Raw genomic sequence first — 25,127 nt, forward strand, 5'->3', positions numbered from 1 at the left:
GATGATTGCTACAAACGATTTGTGCGTATTGTCTAAAAGACATGACTATCCAGACATCTATGGCCCCATGGTGATTTCTTATTCCGAATGACAAGGCTATGAGAAAACATTTCTGTTGGCAATAATTAGATTTAACTCTAAATAAAATACTGTATTGAATATTAATGTTTAGTTGGAATATACATTACTATGCCAAACTTACAAATGTACCTGCAGAATCTTTTTTTAAATCTGAAAAAATAGAAGTATATGTTATACCTTGAAATGTACTCACCGCTACCAAACATACTGTCTGAATACTATTGTGAATTTAAATGCTCTAACAAAACAATTTTCTCTATTATGAGAATTATCAAGTGTGTATCCTACCCATGAGAATGTATTTTAAGGAGCTCCTCAATCAAGGTAAGCATATATTCATCGGCGATTGCAGGACTATGCATTCTGATTATACATGACACTGCAGTGAGAGAGAGAACTCATGCTTTAATAGACACTTACATCACAAAGAAAGTAGGCCAAATGCCTTTGACATTTCAATAAAAATATGAAATTCTTTTTTACATGTTACATTTCATAATATAAAAAGTTTAATGCTGCCTGGAAACACAGAATTTATTTTACAAAAATGTCCATGTAGGTCAAACGTGGCGACCACTGCATACAAGGAAAGTTCTACACAGCGTTTGTATGGTCCAAGAGTCTTTGAATCACAGGGGGTTGCTTGAGAATGGCTGCACAGGTATTGACTTCCAACCACAATTCTTTAAAAAACAAAATATTTTAGGTGCATAAAAGTCATTTTGACAATACAGTCAGAAACAAGCACTAAATGTCTTTGGGAATAGATCGGAACAACCTAGGAACAACCATGAGGTACTGATTAAAATCAGGAATTACGTAGATTGTGATAAGTTTTTAAAAGCTTCCTAAAAGTCATACAAAATTAACAATTTCACAGCTAAGAATTTCTTTGTTGGTAAATGTTCCTCTGAGGTGTTGAGTTATCTTCCCAGAGAAGATAACATATTACAAACGCGTTGTACAAAGTTTTAGAGGGCTGATAAGGACCACAAATACTGGGCTTCACAATTGTTTGTATCACATAATTTTCAGTGTGGCAACTTAGCATTCAGGAAAAACTGTAGCTGAACTGTCAATGTTGGTGACCATGAAGACCATCAAAATTGTTGTAGACACCACAAATATGATAACCATATTACAATTCAGAAAAATGACTCAACCATTATCAGAGGGTAGGCACATTTATTGACTGCAGAACTCCCCTCTTGTATCACTTATTGCATCACTTGAAAGAGCCTCACCACACTTGGATTGATTATTTAAAATTAAAGATAGCAGAATCTAGTCAGATTTAATGAGCTACAAATCTTGTCAATATCAGCTGGCTGAAGGGACAAGGATGCAAAATGTATATAAGGTTCTGATTTCAATTATGTTGCAAGATAGTTCAACTTAGAGTGCTCACTTATTTTAATAAATATCTCATAGTGATGGTAAATATCTCATTGTGTTGAGGTGTGAAAAAACTGACGAAAATAGTCCTGAAGCAGGTGAAGGTATTCTTTCACATTTTAAGTTATAGTTACTGATACAATTTACACAAATAATGATACAATAGATTTCTGTTCATGAATGCTGCGTACAGGAGCGGACTAGTCATCCTCGTATATCATTAATTTTTAACCTTGCTTGATAACACTTCACTGGTTCTGGTGGTAATCTGCTTTTGATAATTACTGTTGTAAAATGTGGTAAGTCATATAGGAACTGGAACAGCAATGGTGATGAGCCTCTTTCCTGTCACTGGTTAAAGAAATCTACAAGTGGCCTGCAATAACTCATTTCACAACAAGTAGAGGGTGAGAACTAATTTCACAACAGATGAAGGATTAATACAACAGTTGGTGTCTGGATAAAATGTGTTTTCATCATATAATAATATGCTTCACAAACTAAAAACTTCCATCATGAATAAATAAGGATAACAGTAAATTATGATATTTCTCTTTAATTTTTTGACAACTCAGACGTTTGTCTGTGTTTTGTGTCTGTGTATTGATCTGTACAAGAATTTCTAATCTTACAAACGTTATCTTTAAAAAATAGCAAGATGAAATTAAATTTAAATAAAAAGATAGACCAATATTTAAGATACTTTGTGCATGAATGAATCTAAAATCATTTGCATCACTGCTTTTGCTGTTTTTGTGTGAGTGCTTGAATCTTGAGCAATGTCTTACCAGCTGTAACTCACATTGGCACAATTCTTTGCAAAATGCCAATTTTCACATTGAGTTTTATCAGTTTGGTAGTCTTTCATGGCAATACTATCTTTCAAACACTCTTCTTATTGTAGTCCTTTGTTTGATCACCTCTTTCCAGGTAATATCAGATGGTTTGGTAAGAGACAAGGCAAGAGGGCAAAAGCACATATGAACATTTACACAAGTTGATTCCACTGTTATTAGTTTACATTTTAACATTTTGAGGAAGGGAAAAATCTTCCTGGGGAAAGGAACTTGTATCCATTTCCTGATGGTATCCTCAATTGTCGTATAGCTCCTGGAGTACTGTTAGGTGTCGTTGAGATGTTGGGAGTAACTACATTTGTACTGTCAGGGCACCTACGGACATTTGTAAGGTCCTTTTGTGGAGCAGCACCCTGCTGCTGCTGTTGGTTGGGCAATTCCTTAAGTTCCAACTTGTCTACATTTCCCGTCTTTTTGCTATGTCTTGGGGACAAATTTAGCAAGCTAAGAACATCCCTCTTCGAAGTGAGTGTTCCAGGAGCTCCTCTTAATATTTTCATAGGACCAGAAGATTGGGGAGTTGTATTTGCCCAAAACATTTTTAAATTATGAATAGCCTGCACTTTTTCATCTATGGCCGCCATTTTTATCTTGTCTATATCTCGTGCATCAGCTGGACTGGAGCGTGCAGAGCCAGTTGATGAATATGACAGAGCTGGAGAAGGGGTGCTTCCTGCTGGAGACTGATGTCCTGAGCTTGGAGACATATTTTGAGGAGATCCTGAAATATGAGTACTGTAAGGAGAACTACGATATTTCAATCTAATGTGTGGTGAGTCAGAGCTTGGAGACGGTTGGCCACTGTGTTGCCCTGTTAGCTCCTTATTGGATGCTTCAGAACTTGCTGGACTGTTGTATCCTGAACTAATCTTCTGAAGAGAAGAACTCCTAGTTGGAGGCTTTGGTCGAACTGTAACTGGTGATGGAGTGCTCTTCTGGAATGGCCGGCTAAAAGCACTGGATTCTGAGGATCTGAAAGTAGAAGCACCAGTCGGAGTTGAAGCACCATCTGAGGAAATATTACTTTTGTTAACTTGACTGCCACTTCTGTGAAGACGTTCCACAGCAATGAGATGACTTTGCGTCTCCTGCAAAATCTTTTGAGCCAACTCTTCAGGATCAAGCTTTGGGTTATTTTCTTCTTGTGATTTGACTGTGCTATCAGTCTCCGTGCTTGACTGATCTGATTCTCCAGTGTCAGAACCTGGTAACTTCACAACTTTTTGGAAGGGTGAATTTGGACTTGGAATGAGAGTCATTTTAACTGGAGAGTTCGGAGTACTAACACTTCCTTTAGAACTTACAGAAAGTTTAATTCCTCCACAAATACCAGACTTGTTTTGCATATGCTCAGGAGAATATGATATGTTCATATTTTCAGGGTAAGCAGACATTGGTTCATTGCTTAGAATGGAAAACCCTTCATATTCCTCCTGTTCCTCTTTGTTCACTGAGGCATTAGTCTGTGGAGATGATCTGCTCCGTGGTACAGATGGCCTATTTGGATAAAGGTTTTTCGGTCTTTCATAGTCTTGACGTCCTCTATAGCCCGTGCCATCTGAATAACTTTCTGCCTTTGAAGCAAAACTCATTGATGAAGTAATGGAGCTAAGACTGTAAACTGAAATAGCATCAGAGGCAAGACTGTCGTGGCAAGTTGGAGAAAAGGCAGGGTTGTGATACCCCAAAGGCAATGTATGAGAAACAGACTGGGCAGATGCCAATGATTCCAGAGATGATGAACTGTCAAGGCTGAGGCGTTTTGGAAGTTCTGTTGAGTCTAGGAAATAAATGAGAAAAACAAATGTTTATATCATGAAAAAGTAAAGTTTCATTAGTGGAATTTCAGATAATGTATCCATTATCTTATCCTATGCAGCTCATTTGGAGCAAAGTATTGTAAACATAAGGATAAATTGTTCCAAATGGTGAGTAGTCACTGAGAAATCAACCAAGTACTTAAGACAGGCATATATTTTGTATCATTCTCTGACAGTCATGGTATACAATACACAAAGTCCACCATAATTCATGCTGCCTGGCAGGTTTTGCTCTTGGTAGATAGGCTGTTTTTTTCACATAATCGGAAAAGTGGTGCGCTGAGCACTAAGTTGGACTTAATGATGTGCGTTATTTGTTATGTTATGTTATCTGGATTTATAGAGCACATTACTGCCCTGAGGCGTCTAAGCGCTATACAGTTCTGCCTGGGAGTGTCAAGAAAGGACAGCAGAAAGTGCTAAGTCCTGAATAACCTGGTTTTTACAGCTTTACTAAAGGCAAGGAGGCTGGATGCCGTTTTTATACAGAGAGGAAGTAAGTTCCATGCTTTGGATGCTGTAAGCCCAATGCTTTTTCTACCCCATCGTACTAGTTTAAATCTAGGCAGTACTAGCAATTTTGCCTTTGCTGATGGAAGACTTCTGTCAGGGAGATACTGTTTGAAGATCTGCTTCAGGAAGTCCGGACCAAGCACATCATAACTGTTGAATATCTGGCTTTGTTGTATTTATTTTTGTTAAACCATATCTAACATTTAACGCAGATTTTTCAGTGAATTTCAGTTTTTTATGGACTCACCTGCAATGTACATATTCTGAACTGTGCACAGCCTTTGGCTGAACACTGTGGCGGCTAGCTGGAGAGTCTGGACTTCCACTATGTCTTGAGCTCTACCCAAGCAGGTGGCCACATAGGCTGGGCACAGCTATAAGAGGTGCCTGACCCCACATGAATTCTGGAAGTCATGTGGAATCAAGGAAATTAGCGACAAAACTATACAACCAACCTAATTTGCAACAGTAAAATCGCATATATTCCAATCCACTGTACACCACTCTACTCTACACCATTAGACTCTACATTATTCCACTCTGCACCACACTATTCTACACCACACCAGTCTACACCACTCCACTGTATGCCACTAGAATCTATGCTGCTTCAAAGTATGCTTATCCACTGTACAGAACTACAGTGTACACCACTTCACTCCAAGCTTTCACACTGTACGCTGCTCCACTTTACGCCACTCCACTGTAAGGCACTACAGTGCATCCTATTCCACTGTGCAATTCTCCACTCTACACTGGAGTATGCACTGCTACACTCTGTGCTATTCTACTGTATGCCACTACACTTGCCCTCACTCTGCTCTACGACCCTCCACTCCACACCAATCTACTCTGCGTCACTCTACTCTATGCTATTCCACTATACACTCCTCCACTGCATGCCACACCATTGTATGTCACTCCAATGTACGGATTTCCACTGTGTGCCACTCTGTAATTTCATGCTCTACTGTACGCCACTCCACAATACTCCACTCTATTTCACTGTACAGCACTAGACGTTACCACACTACACTGTATGACGCTGTCCTATACTATATTCTACCACGTTCCACTTAACAACACTCAACACTATGATTTGAAACACCTTTTTATAAATAAATTAAAACCATTTAAATGTAATGAAAAAAACAAAGTTTAAAGCCAAGTTACAGTTAGGAAAACTTTATTTATTCGTTATACAAACCCAACTTAAACTATACAAACTTTAGCATTATCCTTTGTATTTTTTCATTAAATATATATACACACACACTTGTTTTCCTAAGAGTTTCGGTTGTATTGTGCAAATGTCCCACAATGGCGTCAAACATATCCCCAAAATACATTTATGCACCTCAAATGTACTTATTTTTAGCATTTCTTTTAATTGTTAACGAATGAGGACAACAGTTCTTCTTACAAGTCAGCCTTTGTTTCTGGAAGTGATACCACACTTCATAATACGGATGCTGCCAACTGCAGAGTATGCTCAGTAAATATGTGTTGCACTGCAACCAGATAGCTCCACATCATGTAATATAGCATCAATGATTTTAAGTATGATATCACTGTTTTCAACATGTGATTTCACCGGTGAAGTCATCAATGAAGTCATATGTGATGTCTTGTGTCATGTCATGAGAGCACATTAGGATTTATGATTGTGCCATTCACAATAGTTTATACATTTTAGTTGTGTTTTAGGTTTGGATTACAACCATAAGCCCCTTCAACATAAGGCGTGGCCCACTGGGTTGTGGAGGCATGGTCAAAGGTTATGGGGGCAGGTAGATTGGATACAAGGAATGGCCAAAAGTCACACCCTGCATTCTAAGCCTGTTGAGCATAGTATACAGCCATTTTCTGCAGATTCTGTGTGAAGGGGGTCATGGTTAGGTCGTGGCTAACCCTATGGTCTTGGGCTCAGGAAATTATGGGCACTGGTGGGCTGGTCACAGAGGGGCAATTAGCATAAGGAATGTGATCTATGTTGATGTAAATATATAATTTTGGATTTGATATTGCTATTGTTTAGTGAGTGGAGGAGAGTCTGGAACAACTCAACATTATGCATTTCATAAATCATGGCCCCTTCTCATACTCAAAGTAATAAATATCATATTAAACTTGGCAAATGCACATGTGTGTTTTGTATCTGTTTTTTAAAGCTTTACAGATACAAAATGTATATTATTCTCTACATGTTTTCAAATTGCATGCGCTTGGTCCATACTTATTAAGTATATAGATCGGGCCATCCTTACCGAAAAGAGCCAATAGAGACTGAAGGGCAAAGTGCATTGTTCTCCTGTTAGCTTGTTTCCCGGTCTTTAGTATCACTTCCTCTTGTCCAACTTCACAAAGGTCAAAACCTAGGGAAATATAAAGCGCAAATATGAGCATTATTTTTATATCATACTTTCTGCTGACTATAAAACTCAATGATAGTTAACTAAGAGCTTATCCTCTTAGTTAACTACCATTGAGTTTGATGTTCGAGATGTGAATGTGCTATTTGTTTTATTAATAGTAATGACGACTATCTTGGTCTGGAGCATAGAAAAATTGTATTGTTCACAGACCAAGATAGTCGTCATTACTATTAATAAAACAAATAGTACATTCTGGGATTATAGTATAGGCTAACCTTATTACCACACTACCCCTGGAGATCCGGAATTGTCAAGATCTCCTCTCTTTCCGGAAAGCCTTGAAGACCTGGCTCTTTAGACAAGCATTTCAATAAACGCATCCCTCCTCTATGTTCATGTTACTGCTGATCACAGCGCCAAGAAACCAATCGGTGATAGCGCGCTTTAGAAATATTTTAATAACATAACATAACATAACCACATCACAATGTTACTTCTGGACTTGCTGCACATCTATACATATACTTCCTATCATGAGCAGACAGGAACTGTAAAATTAAAGTTACAAACATGAATCAATTAGAACTGTGAAAGAAGCATGTGATATGAGGTCCCTTGTTGAGGAATCTAGGGTCCAATTTAGAGCTTGGCAGACAGGGTACTCTGTCATAATAGCCAAGAAGTACCCTGTCCACCAAACTCTTGACCCACCCACCCAATTTGAGTTGGGCAAACTACCAGGTTTCCGCCAACAGAATAAAATTCACTGTCAGTGTAACGCTTTCTCCGATGGCCTCGGGTAGTACGGGCCATCTCAGTAAGCCATTCAAGCGTCCGCCCCATCCCGGAAGTATGGCTCTTTTTTACTGTTCATCGCTGCCAGGAATATCTCTAAAGGGAGGGACAGTAAACATATAACAAGCATTTGCAATGCAATAGTTCTCGTATTTACAAGAGTTTGAGCTTTTTGCATTATAAATGACAATGCCTTTTATTTATGTGTTGTTTTTAAAACAGATACATAAAAGGCATCGTCATTTTACAATGCCAATAGCTAAAACTCTCACAAATGCGAGACCTATTGCATTGAAAATGCGTTCGGCGCCTGTGCTATAAAATTGTTTTTAAAGATTTAGAAGAGAGTGTGTCCTGCCTGCAACAGCATGAGGACAATGGTATTTAAGAAAATAGTGCTCGGAGGCTGTAATTAAAGCTTACTGGGTAACAACACATGTAACAAGGAGTGTCGCCATGGGAGGTTACAAAATGAGACAAAGCGGTACTAAAGAGGGACTACTAAGCCTATTGACCAATGAACAGCCACAGTTTACAGTGGACAATGACACAAGCCAATGAAAAAAATGGGTGGAGAGTGAGCGGAGCTTAAAGACCCTACCTGAATACAGCATGCCTCCCAGAGCAGCACATGCTCTGCCAGGCTCAGCCTAAAAATGACCCAGACACGATGGGATAAAACACCCATGCTTCTGGGGACACCATTTTTTACTTTTCCAAAAACAAACACCTGCTGTGGGGAAAGCGGAAGTTTGTTTAGGGAAAAGTTGAAATTTTAAAAAGTTTGGTGGCAGCACCAATGACTGACACACATCAAAATTTAACCCCTCCCCTGCCGATGACGGAACCTCTCCGTCATCAGCTGCGGTGGCGCTGTGCTGATGACGGAGCGGTTCCGTCATGGCCCGGCTGCCGCGCCTGCGCGGCGCGTTCTATTGAGCGGGGCAGGCCATGACGGAACCGCTCCGTCACGAGCACAGCTCAACCGCGGCTGGTGACGGAGCGGTTCTGTCACCAGCATGCGGCCGCCGCGCGCCCGCCCCGCCCTGTTAGCGCTGCGGCGGAATAGCCGCCGCAGCAAAAGGGTTAAACAGCTTTGTATGAACCCCTGTGACAGTCATTCATGCAGTCCATGGAGTGGAATTGGGTAGTGAATGTAAAACCCTCCACCACCCTGACTGCCTTTACTCCATCTTCCAAACTCTAAATCAGGTTCTAAATCCTCTGGTAAGAGTCCACAATATTCACAATATTCGGTCACACCGTGTCATATGGAGCTATAGTCAACCCTTCTCTGAATGAATTTATGTCACACACAATGCGAACATTACACTGCATAACGTGAAAGGTGATGCTGGGGGTTAGGCTGGCATTTGGCTGATCTGCCATAATCTGAACTACTCCACCATTAACTCCATATCAACTACCACTGCTTTCTTCCTAAATCCTCTTGCCAGAGCAGATCTTGATAAAACAATACTCTTGTTCTATGCTATGATGCTGCCACAATGTCTGTGAAATAGCTAAATAGTTTTGAAAAAGGGGTAAATTTGCTATAACCTCTGAATGTCCAACTTTATTTCCTATCTATTCTCCCAAGAATGCAATCCTTTACCAGGGCTTGTTTTTTACCCTTCATAGTGACTTTCGTGAGACAGCTGCCTTCTGTTCATCCAAAATTTAATAAGCAAGGGCACTGTGTCTTGGGATGTAAAGACACACACTTACGATAATATGCAACAAAGGCAAAACAAACAGATCTACCAGTTTCAGTGGTAGGCAGAATAGCAAAATCAGGCCAAAGAAGCTCGGCAAATGGTGAAAACCTGAAACTGCCACCATATTATCATTCTTTAGGGAGCGAGGCACTCAGAATGGAGAGGCAATATCATTTCTGGTAAAGGCTGCACCTGGCAGCATAAGTGTTTAACCAGGTGTGGCACCACTTACAAAAACAAAGAGGCACTTGTAAGAAGACCCCTGTATTCCAGGTTAACAATAAAAAGAAATGGCTAATTAAAAACTCCCATCCCATGATAAATCCTTGTAGTATGACACTTGTGAAGTAATAGAAAGAGTGTGCCTTCTAAATAGTGGACCAACAAGCATATCATGAACCTCCTATCCTCCCACTTTAAGGAATAATCATTATATTACATTTTGTAACAATGCATGTAATGATTATATCAGATTGTGCCTGTGAAATATTAATTCTGTCCATCAACTGTGTTTTTTACAATTTTCACCCCGAGTGGGCTGGGTTTGCTCAGACGTGAGTCCCAGGCTTCCCACATCACTGGAGTCAAACTATCCAGGCTAAAGAAGGCTGATAGCCAGAAACCGGTCCTTGGATGCTTGATTCCGGTCTAGGAAAGACATGGCTTGGTAGTTCGGGCTAGACTGTTCCCATGAGGCACAGGATCAAGGCTGATTTGCATATAGCCAGTGTCTGACCTAGGGTGGTGTGGAGTGCAAAAAAACGATGGATTTAGGCCCAGATCTTTGTACTGGGGTGAATGTAAGACATTGTTCTGCATTCTGTCCATCAACTGTGTTTTTTGTGAAATATTAACAAGCATTAGCAAAATTAACAGAACTAGCCTGTAGACCTAATTACAATGCTAAAGATTTTGGCAGATGCTGTCCAGCATCAACAACATGGAATATTATTTTTGTTCATGTCTAGAAACAACAGTGGTCCCAAAGAGTATATAAATTCAAAAACAGATAAACAATAGTCCACAATGGGAACTATATTGGCCACTGTCCAGCCGGACAGGGTAGTTTATTTTTTACAATGAAACAAATACTGGGGTGTGGAAGGGCACAATCCTGTACCGTTTTCAGGAACAAACAAGGGGAGTTTTTTAGGCAAGAAGGAGCATGATTGGCCACTTATAATTCAGTAGACATTGAAAGTAGTGCCAATAAAAGTGCTAGACACAGCGTAAATCAGACATAATAGTAGGGCTGTGAAAACACTTAAAACAAGTCGACGTTTCGGTCCCATATGCTCAATGTTGCGGGACCATCATCAGGACTAACAATACATACATTTGCTTGCCTGGTATAAAAAGTTAAACACACAACCGCCTAATAGGAACAAGGAATACGGAGAAAGGTTGGGAAACAAAAGGAAGAAAGAAATACATAAATAAGAAATAAATATGCATGAACCCACTTAATTGTACTCTGAAAAAACTGACAATGCACTGAAATCGGAACCGACTTATCGTGTCCGTTAAGTCCATGCAAGTGGTATCATTAGCCTTGGAACACGTGATTGTTACAGTCCGTGTCTATAGTCTTGAGTCATACAAGTGGTGAAGTGCGTGACATGTGTGTGCGAGAAATAATACTTCGCTTTGAATATTTCTCGCACACACATGTCACGCACTTCACCACTTGTATGACTCAAGACTATAGACACGGACTGTAACAATCACGTGTTCCAAGGCTAATGATACCACTTGCATGGACTTAACGGACACGATAAGTCGGTTCCGATTTCAGTGCATTGTCAGTTTTTTCAGAGTACAATTAAGTGGGTTCATGCATATTTATTTCTTATTTATGTATTTCTTTCTTCCTTTTGTTTCCCAACCTTTCTCCGTATTCCTTGTTCCTATTAGGCGGTTGTGTGTTTAACTTTTTATACCAGGCAAGCAAATGTATGTATTGTTAGTCCTGATGATGGTCCCGCAACATTGAGCATATGGGACCGAAACGTCGACTTGTTTTAAGTGTTTTCACAGCCCTACTATTATGTCTGATTTACGCTGTGTCTAGCACTTTTATTGGCACTACTTTCAATGTCTACTGAATTATAAGTGGCCAATCATGCTCCTTCTTGCCTAAAAAACTCCCCTTGTTTGTTCCTGAAAACGGTACAGGATTGTGCCCTTCCACACCCCAGTATTTGTTTCATTGTAAAAAATAAACTACCCTGTCCGGCTGGACAGTGGCCAATATAGTTCCCATTGTGGACTATTGTTTATCTGTTTTTGAATTTATATACTCTTTGGGACCACTGTTGTTTCTAGACTATAGCTACCCACGGTCCCCGGATAACCGATAGGGTTCCCTTGTTGTTGCATACAGACATTATTTTTGTTCATGCCATGAACAAAAATAATTGCTTGTTCTCCAAAAAAGAAGGAAAGAAAGGAAGAAGGTATGATGACGCTGTATTTTTTTTGTTTGATCGGTTTTATTAACATTTTGTATATAAAGTGAAAAGAAAACAATACACCATCATAGAAATACTCATACAGCACCAGTAGGTAATTAGTCAGACCCAACTTGCAAATTATCAGTTCAACGGCATGTTTACTTTGATAGCGTTAGGTGTAAAAGGAAACAGCGAGTGGGATACCCTAATCACAGCGCCTCCTCCATGAAGCCGCTGTCGTTGTTGCCAGTCGCATCATTCTCTTTGTTGTGCACACGCATTATGACGTATATGAGCGCATGCATTCCTACATGTGTGCGCCTACAGAATAACACTTGCGCCAATTTCAGGGGCATAGCTTGGTCATTAAGATAGGGGGGCAGTGTGAGTTTTAGATTTTCCAACAATATAATGTGGAAATATATTATATGTTAAGCAGGTGCATGGGAGGGGCTTGAAGGGTAGTGAAAGGAGAGAGCAATGTGGTTCAGTAGGGGGTACTAAGGTAGAGAAATCAATTTTGGAAAAAAAACAAAAATGTTAAGACTTTCATAACCGAGAGGGGAGAGAGTGTGTGTACTTGTATGCCCGTGTGTATATAAAAAAGTCTTGATGGGATCCGATAGACACCTCACCATATCCAACTGAAAGCACTTGTACCAAACTATTTACCTAAAAATACATTTATTAGGGGGCTGTACTCTGCAAAGCTCCCCTGAAGCTTTACCCCTGGGTAATTTCTTTTTTTTGTATTGATTGATTTAAGATGGCAGATGCCACCTAGATTTGAAAAGTTAAAAAAGGTAAATGTGAAAAAGTGCTTTTTTGTAGCAGAAAACCCAGCAGCAAATGGTAGTAACTGCACTCTTCAAAAAATGCAAGTTAAAAAAAAAAGCAAATGCCTTCGAGGGGTGAGAAAGCAATGGAGAAACAGGTGAAGGGAAAACAATAGCTATTGGATAGGATAAAACAAAACTAATTCTGGATGGCGTGAGAAGGGGAAAGCAGCACACGAGAGAGAGCAATACAGAGTGTGTTGGATAGGCGGAGAAGCAACCTACGGAACAAGGGAGAGTGCAACATAAGGAGTGTGTCAGGAAATCTCATGCACTCTCATGGAGTGCATAATTGGTTTTTTTAACAAATGCCCGAAAAGTGAGAAATGGAAGAATACAAGTCAGCCAATCAAAATGATGGTACATAAGCTGTGCTCTAGGGGAAGAACAAACACAGGAAGAGGAAGGAAGCCACTGAATAAGAAGTAAGCAAACGAGAGTACAACAAAGTCAACCAATGGAAGCAGCGGGTGGTCTCCAACTCCACTGTACGTTCTTGGTATAGCCCACAAAAAGTCTATATACATTTGTACTCATCAGTAGAAAGTGAATAATCACATGTATAAATGATTTAGGGGGGGGGGGTGGTCATGTCTTATGAGCAGCATAGCCTGACATTAACTGTTCAGCTTCTTCCTGCATTGAGCAGTGAAATAAATGTACTGTTATCTTTCAGTCATAATGTTTCAGTCTGTCACAATAGGTTATGGTCAAATGAATGTAACGTTTTATCACAAACACAGTTAATTTCTGTAAAAGCAGGGGTTTGTTTAAAGTCTGGAAATCAGCTCTCTTAGCAGTCGGTATGGCAGAGGGAGTTCCTACATCACATCAGTAGGCGACAGTCATGCCTACTTACAGGTCTCTCTCTTGGATACAGAGCTTTATATTTAGTGATGACTTTCATTCGTATGGTTAGAGCTTTCTAGGGGAAAATATTTCTTTGCTAGCAACTCCACTATACCAAGTGTGGGACTGGCCTGTGGGCCAATCGGGCAGTGTCACATGGGCTAGTCTGACATGTCAGTTTGTGCGCCAGTTTTTTGGCTGTTTTTGGGCATGGTTTATGGTCTGACGAGGCGGGTTTTATTGATGATCTACCTGATATTGCCACAAATATTGCATGCAGCACAAATGCATGCAGTCTCTTGTATCTTACAAAACGCCTACACAGCTTGTCTTTACAAGTTCAAAACTGCCTGATTTGAAAACATGGGCCACTTTTTAAAGCTATTTGATTCACCAATGGGGGCATTCTCATTTAGGTGCCCAAGCTTATTTCTCTCCCAGTCCGCCCCTGGCTATACCTCCCTGGCATAGAGGAAGAATCATCACACATGTGGCTCCACCTAGGGTACATTTCCATTTGCCACTTTGTTTACTCCCTTCTCGCTCCTGACAACTTAGGGGAGATGTTCTCAGAGGAGTGAGACATAAGTGTCAGAGGCTGAGCCTAGGTAAGTTTGCTGTCTGCTGCACAGAGCTTACCCACTTTGGTCTGGTTGCAGAAATTTGATATCCTCAGAATTAGCCTATCACATTATTGGAAGTACAAATAATTAATAAAACAAAGAAAATGATTTAAAAATGTACTTCTCAAGTTAAAAAACACATTATAAAAGATGAGTGCCCATGAACACCTTACCTAAAGCTGCCAAGAACTCGTGGCATCCCGGTAACCTCCAGAGCTGCACGCTGATGGAAACCTGAATTGGTGCTGAAGAAAAATCCTGTTCTTTCTCTCCAGCCTGAAGCTGGACCAAAACTTGATGCAGCTGAAAAAAGGAGACAGTTTCATTAAAGCACCTGCACTGTCTAGTAGTACTGAAAATGTACATTCTCCTGAAAACGTAGCATTTGGAAATTATGCTAAGAAACAATTTAGGATCTGCTTTTATCTCAACTTGTAGAGTCACATTTACAAATGTCCTTAAACATCTGCCCCGAAGAAGCTGCTCCCCGAAGTTGTGCAAATAAAAATATCTTGCACATAAATTCACAAACAATTCTTGTGTGCAGGAGTCAGACACAGCCCAATACTAAAGCAGAGGGTACCCACCCTTTGCTGTAGTATTCATTACATCTCATGAGCCATGTCCCCCACATGGCTCATGACACATGGCCTAGCGCTAGAAGGTCGATAGCCTGCTGAGGTAAGCAGGCTCCTTCCGATCCCTCCGATCGGTAGGAGCCTGCTTACCTCAGGCTATCGACCTTCTAGCGCTAGGTACCAGGGGGCGCAGTACTTTTGACGGACCTTGAGATTCCAGGGATGTGTGTGCAACTTCATTACTACCCCTATTGTGGAGTAGAAATTAAATCATGTGCATCAGTGCGCATGCCCAGGATGCACTTCGGAATTTGGAAGCAAGGCAGGCTGAGGACATGAAACATGGACCATGCAGTCCACTAGCCACACCTCTGACTTTACCCAACCCCTCCTCTCACCCCCACTCACACACACTCAACCCCTTGTGTTGCACTTAATTATTAAAGTCAAATTTTCTGTTTCCCATTATGATACATTGAGAAGTTTGCTAGCATAGCACAATATTTCAAATTCAGTTTAATGTACTCAGTCATAATGAGTACTAAACAATCCAAAACTGACTCTTTAAATTCGGACTGAAAAAACGTCTTCAAGTGGAACAATCTCTAAATATTATTTTCACATATTCAAAAGATCCGCTCAAATTCAAGATCCTGGAGAATTACATTGGCATACCTCTTCTGGTCGCCCCATGATAAAGATCTGACCTCTGTTAAGTGCTTCATTAAAAACGAGATAGTGATCTCAGTTCAGTTGGAAACATGTAGATGTTTATGTCAGTATAGCCAATGCCACTGTCCCAAAAACTAACACTATTGTTGAAAATTATAGAATTCATATAGATTTGGCAGGGGTTGGAACCTGGGAGGGGGTAGCTTCGAGCACATGAGCATCTGTCTACAAAGGCTTTAGCACTTTGAGTAAGGTCACACCGGCCCTTCACAGCACCACAAGAAAGGCTGTGCAACACCCACCTCCTCCCCCACCCATGTTCATTAATATTTAATATCTGGCGTGGGTGGGTGGTTTTTGAATGCAGCACATCCATACTTGAGTTAAACAACTTTGCAGAAGTGTTCCTACCTCACCTTAGTGTTTAATGAGTGTTAAAGCTTCTTCACTCGGTGAAAGTGTGGCATGTTCAGATACTGTGAGACACAACCCCACACCACGCGAGCTGGCAAGTATGGAATTTTAAGTTTATCAAAAGGAGACTAGCTCATGAGCAGGGGTTAATCTGACATTATTATTAATGTTTACCTAGCGACTCAGTATGGTTTTGCCAATTGGCAGTGGCACCTGTTGGGTGTCTTTGGAAAGCCCTCACCCACCAACCTAGTTGGTGGCATGCTTCATCATCGGGCCCACCCAGTGACACCTAGCATGTCCCGGGTGTGCTTCGACGCCTGATTACAGCGGAGCAGGTATGTCACTGTGTGTGCGGTGTGAGGTGTTCAGGTATGTGAAGTTAAAACGGCTTGGCGGATGGTCCCTGAGGTGAGGATACTTTATTAAAAGGGCCTCCGTCAGCGGTTAAAAATAAGGCGGTGGGACGTTAGAGGCGGGTTACGACCTCCTACGTCCTTAGAGTGTCAACATGTTTCAGCCAGTGCCTTATTACTAATCTGGCTTTCATCAGGACTGTAAAATGTGTGTGAGTTAAAATAGGGGTTGTGTATCAATCACCGGTTCTGCGAAGGAGGCACAACAGGTCCCACGCTGCTGCTGGCCAGAAATCCTGGCCACAACTTGCCACTTCAATAACCTTGGAGCAAAAAACAAGCCTTGAAAGCGTGATCTTGAGAAGGGAATCCCCCCTCTCACAGTTAGATACACTTTAGGGCGTGTAGACACATAGACTACACTACAAAACCCCTATTTTAACTCACACACATTTTACAGTCCTGATGAAAGCCAGATTAGTAATAAGGCACTGGCTGAAACATGTTGACACTCTAAGGACGTAGGAGGTCGTAACCCGCCTCTAACGTCCCACAGCCTTATTTTTAACCGCTGACGGAGGCCCTTTTAATAAAGTATCCTCACCTCAGGGACCATCCGCCAAGCCGTTTTAACTTCACATACCTGAACACCTCACACCGCACACACAGTGACATACCTGCTCCGCTGTAATCAGGCGTCGAAGCACACCCGGGACACGCTAGGTGTCACTGGGTGGGCCCGATGATGAAGCATGCCACCAACTAGGTTGGTGGGTGAGGGCTTTCCAAAGACACCCAACAGGTGCCACTGCCAATTGGCAAAACCATACTGAGTCGCTAGGTAAACATTAATAATAATGTCAGATTAACCCCTGCTCATGAGCTAGTCTCCTTTTGATAAACTTACATATAACCGGGGATCTGGACTAGCTATCTGGTCCTCTCTCTCCCTCTTGATTTTCGCAAGTATGGAATTTTCCAATAAAATTCGAAGCCATATCATTTGGTTATATACTTAAATTGCACATCTAACAATATACATAGAAACAGGGTGGGACATTTCACTCGGGCCAGGGGGTGGGACAAATTACTCGGGTCAGGTGACCAATCAGACAGCAGTTGAAATATTCTTTACTGTAGCTGTCAACACCCCAGCTAAGTGTTACCTGCCACCTGAGTAGGCAGCCTGAAAGGGTTACAGAACTAATAGGATGTGGAAGGGTGCCTCATAGACAGTAAGTTGGTAGGTAATGCAGGGCCCAGTAATCAAGGTATCCCTGTCCTGAAAAAAAAAATCACACCTTGATATGAAAATAGATGCCAACAGCTTGTTGCCACTTTTGAAAAGAAAGATAGTATATGGTTTTCAAAGGGGGGACAAACTGGCGTCTGCTAGGGTGCGCACAGATTCAAGTTAGTAGATGGTTATGGCCCTCGTTACGAGTGGCACAGTACTGGTGAGGAGCAAACTCTACATCCATATTTACCAGTGCCAGAGAGGGTGAGGGCCTTCAACAATGACAGCTACACACTTCTCAAAGAGAGATACTACTATTGTAAATATTTGAGGCCCAATTAGCAATGTGCACTCTAAATTCTTCTTCGCGGAATTAGGATTTGTGAAATTTTAGAAGTGAAAAGTGCAGTGGAATGTGTGCCAGCATGGTGGATTTCTCACATTTAGGGGCAGAGAAAATGGGGTGTCAATGGGTTTACAATTGTGAAATCCATTGAACATTCAGAAATATATCATTTGGTTAATATTTACTTTTTGCAGGCAGTCCCCATTGTTAGGACACAGAAGTCTACTCTTCAGAATGATTGGAATTAATGGCCTCCAATGATGGAAAAGGGAAGGGAAACAGATTTCCAAAAGCAGAGAAAGACAGATACATTTAGAGGTACAAATTCCCATATACACATCAAATGTTCAAGCAGATTTTATACAAACTAGAACATCTGCATGGGAAAATTTGTACAACAAGAGTAGTCTTATACATCTATGATTGCTATAGATTTGTAGAAGTTTTTCTCCGATTCTATTGGAAGTCCTATCCTAAAAAGTCAGGAATCTACTCGGAGACTGGAAGAAACCTGCATGAGTATATTTTTGCTTTTTAGCCCTGCTCTATGAATCAGGACCTTTCTCTGTTAATAGAATAGGTTGATGTGGGCAATGATAGGTCAAAGAAATAGTCGTGTATGCTATGTTACTTTACATTATGTAGCTTGTGTATGTATAGGTGGTTTGGAAAGTGTGAAGAGGGCTCGGTGTGAAAACTACTCCTTATGCACCTAACTTGCCGTCAGCATTTGACCCAAAGATTCCCCACATGCATAAGTGAAAATCGCCCATTTACTTGCAATAAAACAATGTTTAGCAGCCTATGAAAATCAAAACATGTTTCCTGCTCTGAGACCTGACTTATCTGAACTCCAACTGTAATAATTCATACATTACTCATGATTAGTAGACCATTCACATTCTCAGCTTTGCAAGTACTTACCATGCCAACCATATTTTTAACAGCCTTCAGGCAGCAGATTAAAAAGGTACAAAGAGGGAGAGAAAGAGAAAAGATAGGCTTTAAACACAAGCACAGGCTGTTTAGCATGATATGAACTGAAAATGTTATTAGTTAGACCAGCAGAAGTAAAAGCAGAAGTAAAGCAACATGCTGTATGCAAACATTGAAACACTGTAGTAATTCAGAAAATGGAGACAAGTGGAGGCTTGCACCATAGCCCTCTCAAGTATTCATGGATCTTTCAAGAAATCTTCCAAGAGCAAAAAGTCTTACAAAGGGCTGAATCAGTAGTAATAGTGAAGCTTCGGTGGGGCATGAATGTATGGATAATCACGAGCACAAACTAAAGTAGGGGGTAGAAAGTGTGGGGGAAGTGTACATGGTGGGGACTGAAGCATTAGTCATCTTGCAAATGTTGGAAAGTATATTTCAAGATCTACATCATTTACTGCAACACCTCTGTTCCTGACAGTACTCTCTTCATAGCTCGCAAAAACTTCCCCTTCCTTGTATCAAATAAGTTCACAGACTCTGTCTCCACTATTTCCCCGTTTAATAGACACAATGTCTACCCTTAGCAGGATAGCAGAAAGAATTCTAGATTAAAACCACTAGAAAAGTCATCAATGTTGTTCTACAAAATACATGTTCTAAAATGTTTCTCTCAATGTAGACATTTATAAATTACAACATTAATACCAGCAATCCGTGGCAATCTTCAAGAGATGTATGGTTTTAGAGTACAGGAATGAAAATAATCATGTGATCCCTGTACGTACTGATAAGCAACAGATTACCTTAAATTGTTGAGGGACAGGGCACCTTAAAACCTTTTATATTATGATGGATCCATACAGTGTCCAGGATCAATGCTTACCCGATTAATTAGCTGCTCTCCAGTTTCTGAAGCTGTGATGAGCTTACAAAGTGCTTGAAGTGCTGGTTGAGGCAATCCTGAAACAAAAATGAAAACTGTAGTATAAAAGCCTAATTTATATCTGTTTTTGATCATAAAAGTTCTTTGAGAAACATTTTGCCAGTTGTACTGTTACGTGTTCCAATCAAAGTTATTTTCTGGATTTATTTCAGATTAAACAGCCACATGCAAAAGGTTTCTAGCCATAAGCAGCCAGCACGATTCTCTATGGAAATAAAACAATATTATAGCTAAAACCAAACAATTATCAAGTTCACATTGTGCGCCCAAAGTTTTAAGTCCTTATTGTATGTAGACAGTGGATGATAAACAGGGAACTTTTTTGAGTTGTATTGCCATCTATCTGGTACTTAGCATAGCACAGGGAACCTATAATTTTTTATATTAATTTAATTACAGACCCTAAGGGTCTCCTTATATGAATACTCAGATCCTCACCCACCATGCTTCATCATCGGGTCATGCGTCAAGGTGGGTGTACAGTACCCAACAGGCTCCATACAAGAAGCTCCTGATCTTTTTGTGATCAAAGGACTCCCACAAACGCTGTGTCTTAAGATTTTTTTAAACTATAATCACAAGAAAAATAGCCTAACCCTTCCAATCATTCTGAAGAAGCAATAATTTCTTTGTGCTTTCAGAAAAACAGCTAACTTTTGTTTCTCTTGGTATATTTATTTATACCTTTTTTACTTTGTGTAATTAAGATTTTTTTTAGACATGTAAAAGTTATCCACAGCCCAACAAAATGTCATACAACAAGTATGCAGAAACATTTTTGTCACACGTTACTACCTCCGAAACGTTGCTTTCATAACACAGTGGTGGAAGATGTTTCCATCTAGCACTGCCATAACTACCACCAAGAATATGAAATAGTGTCATTGAAAAATATTCTGGGATCTGGCCAGACATATTTAAATGTCAACTGAAATAAAACATTTATGGGGCTCCAAGGTTAGATTCATAGAAGTATATTGGGAAAAGTCACAAAAAGTAGCTTCAGAGCATATTACTATTCAAGAGGAAGAATGAGAACGACATGGTAGAACAAGATAAGAAGGAGATGAGCAGTTGAGATGATGTACACCTTACAGAATAGCAAAAATAAGAAAAATGTAATTGTTAAAAAAATAAGCAGAAGTAGAAAAGGTGGATTTTTAAATACTTCTTGAAAGTGTCCCTAGTGGGTGAAACAGTCATGGGGAAGGAAAATCATTACACAGTTCAACACATTTAGGCATATGGATTTTGATTCAACTTCTCTTTTACTTGCATTGACCTGACTGAGATCCTGGGAGATCTCTGCCTGAAAGTTATGTTTCGGTTTGTTTGTATACGACCCGACTGGATGGCAGATACTCTAGCTCAAGTACCTGTTTATCATTCATTTTAACCATAAAATGTATTACTTTGATGATAATTATTTGTGCAACTAAGCATCAGTAAACATTTTGTAGTGCGGCCTTAAAAGAACAAACAATAGATCACATCAAACTGCCTTGCGCAGGTGATTTTTTGATTGGTTTAACAAGTTTTGAATGAGGAAGGGTGATTTGCAGGACAAAGAAGAGGGTGGGATCAAAGCAGCTCCTGGGTTTCTAACTTTAGTGAAGAGTGTAAATGGAAGGCCTAGATCAATCGGCAAGAATGAAATGTCCATCTATGAAGTGGTGATTTTTCCACTTGATTTTGAACTTTGAGAGTAGAGCCAAATTAAAGAAAACATTCACAATAAGGGCAAATCCCACGCACAACTTTTTTCAATCTGATAGAGACTTCTAGCTGCAGATTCCTTACCTGTGAATTTCCCAGGCGTCAAGCTGATATCTGCAGCTGGATAGAGTGTCTATCAGATAATGTGTTAGCGAAGGTAAGTAACTTGTTTGGTACAGCTGCAGATGGGCCACTAGTGAAATAAGCATGTGCACAAGGGGTTACATCTGTGCAGTAAGAAAAAAATCTCCCTACACAAATATAGAGGTCAGTGTGTTAAGATAGGTTTCCCGCTGGTGCAAATTTGGAACTACCCTGGTGTTCATTTGAATGTACAGATTGCAGCTACGCAGTCACAGATCTGAATTAAGTTCTGTTTACAGGAATCGCATCAGTGGCGCACAAGCTTCTAGAAACAAGTAAGCCTTGCGTGCCGTGACCGTTTACGAGTAGCAGTACACAGCTCTGAAGGCCATTAACATCCCAAAAATGTGCCAATAAAGTTCTTATGGGGGTCCGGCAAATAAAAATAACAGCATCAGGTGGTTTTACAACCGTGAAACAAGATTGAAAAAGATGGGCTCTATTCCACAGCTTAATAAAGTCAGCTTTTGCTCACATGTCCACTGAGAGCGGCCAGCAGGCCCTTTCCAGCCTTGTAAATACATTTCTATTCACAAGATCACTCCGCCGCCTGCCGCGCAACATGTGATTGTGCGCTGTGGCTTTGCACCTACTCGTCTGTGAGTTTCACAGAAGACCGTCCATATTCTCATCACAGTAAATACTTGCTAAGCTTTAAGATGGCATACCATGTATTATTAGCAATAAGGGACTAGTTAAAGTGGAGGAGGAACATAAAATCTCTTGCGCACTTCCTCTGTGAAAAGGCACATCTTTGTTTAATTGTCGTCAGATGTTTCGCTTTACAGAACGTCTGGAAGACTTTCACCGGTGGAAAGAGAACAAAATCAAGAAGAGCTAAAGTCTTTTTCTTAAAGAAAAAAACAAAAGAGACCAAACAAACAAGCAGAAAAACACAAACAATGGCAAAGCCAAATAGATATGTCATTGGCTCCCAGCCTTTTGGCTTAGTCAATGCTTATTTTGTTTTGTCATGGTTTTTGCTAATTTTTATTGTTGAGGAAGCTGCTGGTCCATCGTAAATCTATAAGCAAAATATTTCTCTGCGTCTTGAAAAGCACACATTAGGGTACATTTACTACACTTTCACGCAGCGCAGGGCAGCAAGCAAAGTTGTTGCGCTGCATTGTGTGAAAGGGCAGAAATGCTTCACAGTGACAAAGATAAGAAGCATTTCTGCTCTCTCTTTGCACTGGTGCACTCTCTGCAGCCTAGTGACAATAAAGTCATCCTTGCACCATGGTGCAAGGGTGTCTGCATTACAGGCAGGATTGTTTTTGTGCATGAAGGGACACCTTCTCCTACTAATGTACACAGGGCTTACTACAAAACACCAAAATCTATGCCAGAATCCGCAAGACTTCGATGTAAACACAATCGGTTTTTCCTAATTGTAGTCAACGAAATAGAAGTAAATGGGGTGTAAAGGGCAGTGATTTAACGAGCCCTGTCCAAACAACTTCCAGACTACATCCTTTAGCCCCTGGCCAGGCACATGTTCCTAGAGTCCCCAAGATATGTAGTCCATTAAAGTACAACATAGACTTACACATGCAAAAAACTATCCCAACATGTCCACTCGTATTGTCTGGAAAATATGGGCAGCTATATGAATGACCATGTATGTTGTGGGAAAGGGGGGTCATTCCGCCCATCCATAGTGAAGGATAGGAGGAGTCACAAACAAACATGAATGCATTTATTGTGTCTATTAATTAAAATTGGTACAAAATAGAAATAGAGAAAAAACATTCAATCACAATTAATAGTACTATTCAGTACTAAGTAAGGTGCAAGACTTTGTGCATCCAAAAAAGATATAAAAGTCAGTTTAAGGGGTGTGTCACGTCAGATACGTCCATTCAAAAAGTAAATGAAACAGGTAAGACAATCTTTTAAAACTGATAAAAACATTTAACCCCTTCCATGCTCATGACGAGCTCAGCTCGTCATGAGGTAGCCTGGAGCTGTGCTCATGACGAGCTGAGCTCGTCATGACACCAGCAAAATGGCAATTTCCAGCACAGGAGGGGAATTGCCTTAGCAGCCTAGTCTATGTATAGAATGGACTGATGCTTCACTGCTATAGGAATTTTTGCTTTGGCTCACAGTTTAACAGTGAAAATATCAAATCAATAGGATAGGACGAGTCCTATTAAATCTCGGTGTGCAGAGTTAACTGGAATTGTGGGTTGAAGCCTAAGAATCCCCTGAGCAATGAGGAATTACTGGGGGAACTTGTACACTGCAGCCATTTTGTATTTATTAACAAACATGCCATACATGCCTTACTCAAAACTACTTTCAAATCTCAAAAGGGAGCTTATGATCAGCTTTCTCCATTTTAGCTGCAACCGTACACTAGGAGAGATAGTTACCTAGGAGGGATTGTATCGTAGTGCTGCATTGCTGCAGCCGGTCCCCGGGATCTGACGTTGGGAAGAAGACTGCTGCTGGAAGACCACTTGCAGGCGGATCGAGTCGGAATCCTACAGCTGTGAGCAAGGCTTGCCAGCCTGGGATCCCACCCACTTTATTCTCCACGCTGTGCTGGGAGGTGTACATGGAGTTCCTCTGCCCATTTTGAATACGCTGTAAGGACTTCTCCACCTAAAGGCGACAATCATGACAACATTACTTCCACCGCCTGGTCATTCCAGGTGTATATTAGCTAAGATAAAATAGTACAACACATCACTAAAAATACTAATACAGGCATTGCTCAATGCAAGGATATTTATACAATATTCCCAATCTCAACAGATATTTGCTGGACAACATTTAGATGATAGCGACCATACAGCTGAATTTAAGTATGATGATTAGCACCAACACTTATGCACATTTATGGCTTTTTACATAAAGATGACAAGGGACAGATGATGGACGGAATGCTGAACAATGCAAACATTTACCCCGAGTCACAAAGATCTAGGTATAATCCATTGTTCTTTTGCTCACCACGCCACCCCTGTTTGGACCCAGCCATACTGTTCCCATGGCTACGCAAAGTTTTATAGTAGCTGCTTACACTAGACTGCCTTGTAAAGTCCCTTTCAATGGTCTGTGTCAAAGGGATGCATGTCTGGAACGAAATCGTTGTTCAAGAAGCAGAAGAGAGGGAATGAGGCAGGAATCCAACTGGGTTTTTCCTAAAATATCAGCATGTGTTTTATTTGGACAAATAGTTGCTTTATTTCCCCACAGGATGTTTATAGTGTGCTGTGCTCCAGTACCCCCTCATGCATTTTATACTATCCCCCTCCATTATGGACTTCTGAAGGAACCTCAAGACATGGCTCTTCCTGATGAAACAATCATGATCATATTCCCCCCCTCAGGCCTGTCCGACTCAGTGCCTTGATACCCTCATGCGTAATTAGCTGCGCTCTAAAACATTCATAACAGTACATGCACAGATGGAGCTCTGGGAGGGTGCATGTATCCTCGACATCAGCAGTGTTGTT

General features: G+C 40.6%; 1 protein-coding gene across 2 annotated transcripts in view; it reads right to left on the minus strand.

Annotated features, from left to right (window-relative positions):
* Positions 1 to 466: 466 nt before the first annotated feature.
* Positions 467 to 25,127, minus strand: part of TTC28 (tetratricopeptide repeat domain 28) — a 1,842,918-nt gene continuing 1,818,257 nt past the window's right edge. For both annotated transcript variants that reach the window (XM_086943149.1, XM_086943150.1), the window contains 6 exons: positions 24,039 to 24,270; positions 19,741 to 19,817; positions 18,843 to 18,866; positions 14,489 to 14,618; positions 6,934 to 7,041; positions 467 to 4,113 (listed from right to left, as the gene is read on the minus strand). In XM_086943149.1, coding sequence (XP_086799275.1) covers positions 2,501 to 4,113; positions 6,934 to 7,041; positions 14,489 to 14,618; positions 18,843 to 18,866; positions 19,741 to 19,817; positions 24,039 to 24,270 — 2,184 coding nt within the window. In that variant the 3' untranslated portion in view covers positions 467 to 2,500. The remainder of the gene's footprint in view (positions 4,114 to 6,933; positions 7,042 to 14,488; positions 14,619 to 18,842; positions 18,867 to 19,740; positions 19,818 to 24,038; positions 24,271 to 25,127) is intronic.

The sequence above is a fragment of the Lissotriton vulgaris genome, chromosome 11 (genome assembly GCF_964263255.1).
Source record: "Lissotriton vulgaris chromosome 11, aLisVul1.2, whole genome shotgun sequence".
NCBI lineage: Eukaryota > Metazoa > Chordata > Amphibia > Caudata > Salamandridae > Lissotriton > Lissotriton vulgaris.